This window comes from Borostomias antarcticus (assembly GCF_949987555.1).
Source record: "Borostomias antarcticus genome assembly, chromosome: 15".
In the NCBI taxonomy this organism is placed as follows: domain Eukaryota; kingdom Metazoa; phylum Chordata; class Actinopteri; order Stomiiformes; family Stomiidae; genus Borostomias; species Borostomias antarcticus.
This window is the reverse complement of record NC_140248.1, coordinates 24,147,643-24,152,642: the sequence shown is the minus strand read 5'-3', so window position 1 is coordinate 24,152,642 and position 5,000 is coordinate 24,147,643. Positions and strand designations below refer to the sequence as shown.

At 46.9% G+C, this 5,000-nt stretch overlaps 1 protein-coding gene across 1 annotated transcript in view; it reads right to left on the bottom strand.

Annotated features, from left to right (window-relative positions):
- Positions 1-5,000, bottom strand: part of LOC311318968 (actin-binding LIM protein 3-like) — a gene marked incomplete at both ends in the record, with an annotated part of 64,897 nt that overhangs the window by 43,053 nt on the left and 16,844 nt on the right. Inside the window, one exon of the mRNA XM_084450402.1 lies at positions 949-1,107. Coding sequence (XP_084306528.1) covers positions 949-1,107 — 159 coding nt within the window. The remainder of the gene's footprint in view (positions 1-948; positions 1,108-5,000) is intronic.

Genomic DNA, 5,000 nt, shown 5'->3' with positions numbered 1-5,000 from the left:
TCTGTGCTGCAGGGAATTTGGTGCGCTCAGTAGTCGACTTGTGACTGTCGTGATGGTACGTCGTGTGATTGTGAAAGGAACAGACTTTGTTGCGAAAATGACATGAGAGTGGCACTTGCCAAGGTCTGAACTGGTCTCTGAAAGGCAACAGCAGAAGTCACACTGATTTGCAGTAAATATTCATTATTATGCTTTTGTTTTTGTGTGAAAATCATGTTTTGATGGTTTTGTTCTTTGAACACAGTGATGTTGATGCACGGTTCATTTTGTGCACCAGTAAAATATATACCTACAGTATGTTTTGAATTTGAAAAAATCATATTTTATTTTTCCAATTAAGAAGGGTTCGGTGAATGCGCATATGGAACTGGTGGGGTTCAGTACCTCCAACAAGGTTAAGAACCACTGCGTTAAGCTATTCGCTGTTAAACTAGCTAACGTTAAGATATTCACTGTTAAACTGTTATCTAGCTAACGTTACGCTATTCACTGTTAAACTGTTGTTAACTAGCTAATATTAAGCTATTCACTGTTTTTATCTAGCTAACGTTACGCTATTCGCTGGCGAAAAGATCAAGTGTAGGCCTAGTTACATCTACCATGGATGTCATTGCTGATACAATCAATTAAATAGAAACATGCAAAATCATGTTAACAAGTTGGCCTACTGCTAACGTTGATAGGCGTTGCGATGTTGCTACTGAGCCAAACAGCAGCGTTGGCGTTGATGGTTGATAGACAGCGTAGCTGAAGCCATCCGTTGCTTTATTTTTTCACAAACAAAATAAGGATCAAATATATTCTTCAAATCGATATTTTGTCTCTATGTATTCATGTTGTTGTGAAGTTACCGTGTAATAAGTGGGATAATGTACGGCCAACCAGTCATTATCGAAAAATGACGCTCTCCCTTACTTGGTACCCAGGGGCACTTTTTATGACACTCACCCTGGCAGGTGAAGCAGCGCACGTGGAAGTGCACGTTCTGCACGCGCACCACCTCCCCCTTACACACCTCCCTGCAGCGCAGACACAGGATCGGGGAACGTCCGCTCACAGCACTAGCGCTGCCCGCTGCCCCCTCATAGGGGCAGGGCTGGAACTGACCTGCTGAGAGGAAACGAGAGGGGGGGAGGGAGAGGAGGAGGGGATAGGAGGAGAGGAGGAGGGGATAGGAGGAGAGGAGGGGAGGGAGAGGAGGAGGGGATAGGAGGAGAGGAGGGGAGGGAGAGGAGGAGGGGATAGGAGGAGAGGAGAGGAGGGAGAGGAGGAGGGGATAGGAGGAGAGGAGGAGTTAACCACAGTAATTAACACACACACATAGACACACACATGCATACACACACACACACACACACACACACAAACACACACGCACACACACACACACACACACACACACACAGTCAACTGGTGATAACACTGCTGCAGGGTGGACTTGACAGAGCACGAAACTATACAGTACAGCTAATTACAGACCAAACACTCTTGACACCACACTGTTAGACTACCACACTGTTAGACTACCACACTGTTAGACTACCACACTGTTAGACTACCCCACTGTTAGACTACCACACTGTTAGACTACCCCACTGTTAGACTACCACACTGTTAGACTACCACACTGTTAGACTACCACCCTGTTAGACTACCACACTGTTGACTACCACACTGTTAGACTACCACACTGTTAGACTACCACACTGTTAGACTACCACACTGTTAGACTACCACACTGTTAGACTACCACACTGTTAGACTACCACACTGTTAGACTACCACACTGTTAGACTACCACACTGTTGACTACCACACTGTTAGACTACCACACTGTTAGACTACCACACTGTTAGACTACCACACTGTTAGACTACCACACTGTTAGACTACCACACTGTTAGACTACCACACTGTTAGACTACCACCGTGTTAGACTACCACACTGTTAGACTACCACACTGTTGACTACCACACTGTTAGACTACCACACTGTTACACTACCCCACTGTTAGACTACCCCACTGTTAGACTACCCCACTGTTAGACTACCCCACTGTTAGACTACCACACTGTTTACTACCACACTGTTAGACTACCACACTGTTAGACTACCACACTGTTAGACTACCACACTGTTTACTACCACACTGTTAGACTACCACACTGTTGACTACCACACTGTTGACTACCACACTGTTAGACTACCACACTGTTAGACTACCCCACTGTTAGACTACCACACTGTTGACTACCACACTGTTAGACTACCACACTGTTGACTACCACACTGTTAGACTACCACACTGTTGACTACCACACTGTTAGACTACCACACTGTTGACTACCACACTGTTAGACTACCACACTGTTGACTACCACACTGTTGACTACCACACTGTTAGACTACCACACTGTTGACTACCACACTGTTAGACTACCACACTGTTGACTACCACACTGTTAGACTACCACACTGTTAGACTACCCCACTGTTAGACTACCACACTGTTAGACTACCACACTGTTGACTACCCCACTGTTTGACTACCACACTGTTAGACTACCACACTGTTAGACTACCACACTGTTAGACTACCGCACTGTTAGACTACCGCACTGTTAGACTACCCCACTGTTAGACTACCACACTGTTAGACTACCCCACTGTTAGACTACCCCACTGTTAGACTACCGCACTGTTAGACTACCCCACTGTTAGACTACCACACTGTTAGACTACCACACTGTTAGACTACCGCACTGTTAGACTACCACACTGTTAGACTACCACACTGTTAGACTACCACACTGTTACACTACCACACTGTTAGACTACCACACTGTTAGACTACCACACTGTTAGACTACCACACTGTTAGACTACCACACTGTTAGACTACCGCACTGTTAGACTACCACACTGTTAGACTACCACACTGTTAGACTACCACACTGTTAGACTATCACACTGTTGACTACCACACTGTTGACTACCACACTGTTAGACTACCACACTGTTAGACTACCACACTGTTAGACTACCACACTGTTAGACTACCACACTCTGAACTGTTGAGTCACTGTGGAGTCTCAGCCAGAGATTGGACATTTTTCAGAAATTGTAAGTCACGAAGAGACACACAAACAGACTGACTGACTGACAGAAAGCGAAAGGGAGAGAGAGTAAGTGTGTGTGTGTGTGTGTGTGTGTGTGTGTGTGTGTGTGTGTGTGTGTGTGTGTGTGTGTGTGTGTGTGTGTGTGCGCATGTCTGTGCATGTGTCTGTGTGTGTGTATGTGAGAGAGAGACTAAGAGGATAAGGCTTTGTCTGGCTTTGACAGCCACACATTACCCAGAGTTCCTGGAGAGCCAGCTCCTCAGCAGATCACCAGGGATTAGACATGAATTCACCACAACCATCTATCTCTCTGCCCCTGTCTGTCCTACATTAGTCTGTCCCGAGGGAGAGGGGGATGAAGAGAGGAAGAGAGTGATGAGGAGAGGAGAGAGGGATGAGAGAGAGGGATGAGAGGAGAGAGAGGGATGAGAGAGGAGAGAGAGGGATGAGAAGGAGAGAGAGGGGTGAGAGGGATGAGAAAGAGAGAGAGGGATGAGAAGGAGAGAAAGGGATGAGAAGGAGAGAGAGAGGGATGAGAAGGAGAGAGAGAGGGATGAGAAAGAGAGAGAGGGATGAGAAAGAGAGAGAGGGATGAGAAGGAGAAAGAGAGGGATGAGAAGGAGAGAGGTGAGAGGGATGAGAAAGAGAGAGAGGGATGAGAAGGAGATAAAGGGATGAGAAGGAGAGAGAGAGGGATGAGAAGGAGAAAGAGAGGGATGATAAGGAGAGGGGGTTGAACAGGAACAATCAAACGTTCCTCCTCCATGAGTGATCACCAGCCAACCACCAATCAGCTAGGCACCTCGTTCACAGCGGGCTTAGCCAATCAGGGGGGCTGCATTTTTCACCGGAAGAGAGAGGCACCTGACCTGCCCAGCCAATCGTTCCTCCATCACTCCGCCCGTTCGTCCAATCATTCACGGCCTGTTTAACCAATCAGAACTCAGAGCACCATCATTCAGCTGGATGTTGGGGAACCCTATGATAACGTATGAGGGACAGTACTGAGACACACCGCTTGATATTTGATCATGGGGGATAGTGTGTGTGTGTGTGGGTGTGTGTGTGTGTGTGTGTGTGTGTGTGTGTGTGTGTGTGTGCTGGATTCTGGACTGAGAAATGAGCAGCAGAGAGGCTGGGAAGGACACACTTAATCCCTGCACACACACACACACACACACACACACACCTACACACACACACACACACATACACAGGCAAACCCGGTCCTGCCCAGTGTCCGGCCAGGTGTTAGAGGGGCGTAGAGGGGGCATGGGGGGATTACACCTGCCACATCCTCTGTTATAGAACTGTCTAAATCCTCTTAGTGGAGACCAGCCATCCACACACCTACACACACTCTTATACACCTACAAACACACACACACACACCTACACACCCACAAACACACCTACAGTACACACACACCCACACACACCTACACACCTACACACACACACACACACACACCTACAAACACACCTACACACACTCTTATACACCTACAGACACACACACACACACACACACACCTACACACCTACACACACACACACACACACACACACACCTACAGTACAAACACACCTACAGTACACACACACACACTCTACATGGACAATACCAGAGCCATTAGGTTCAGTCACTAGAATGGATACAAACGTATACAGTAGCTGAACTTTACTCTGCTCTACTCTGTTCTACTCTGTTCAACTACTCTACTCTGCTCTGCTCTACTCTACTCTATTCTACTCTACTCTGCTCTACTCTACTCTACTCTACTCTACTCTACTCTACTCTACTCTATTCTACTCTGCTCTGCTCTACTCTATTCTACTCTGCTCTACTCTACTCTACTCTACTCTACTCTGATTAACTC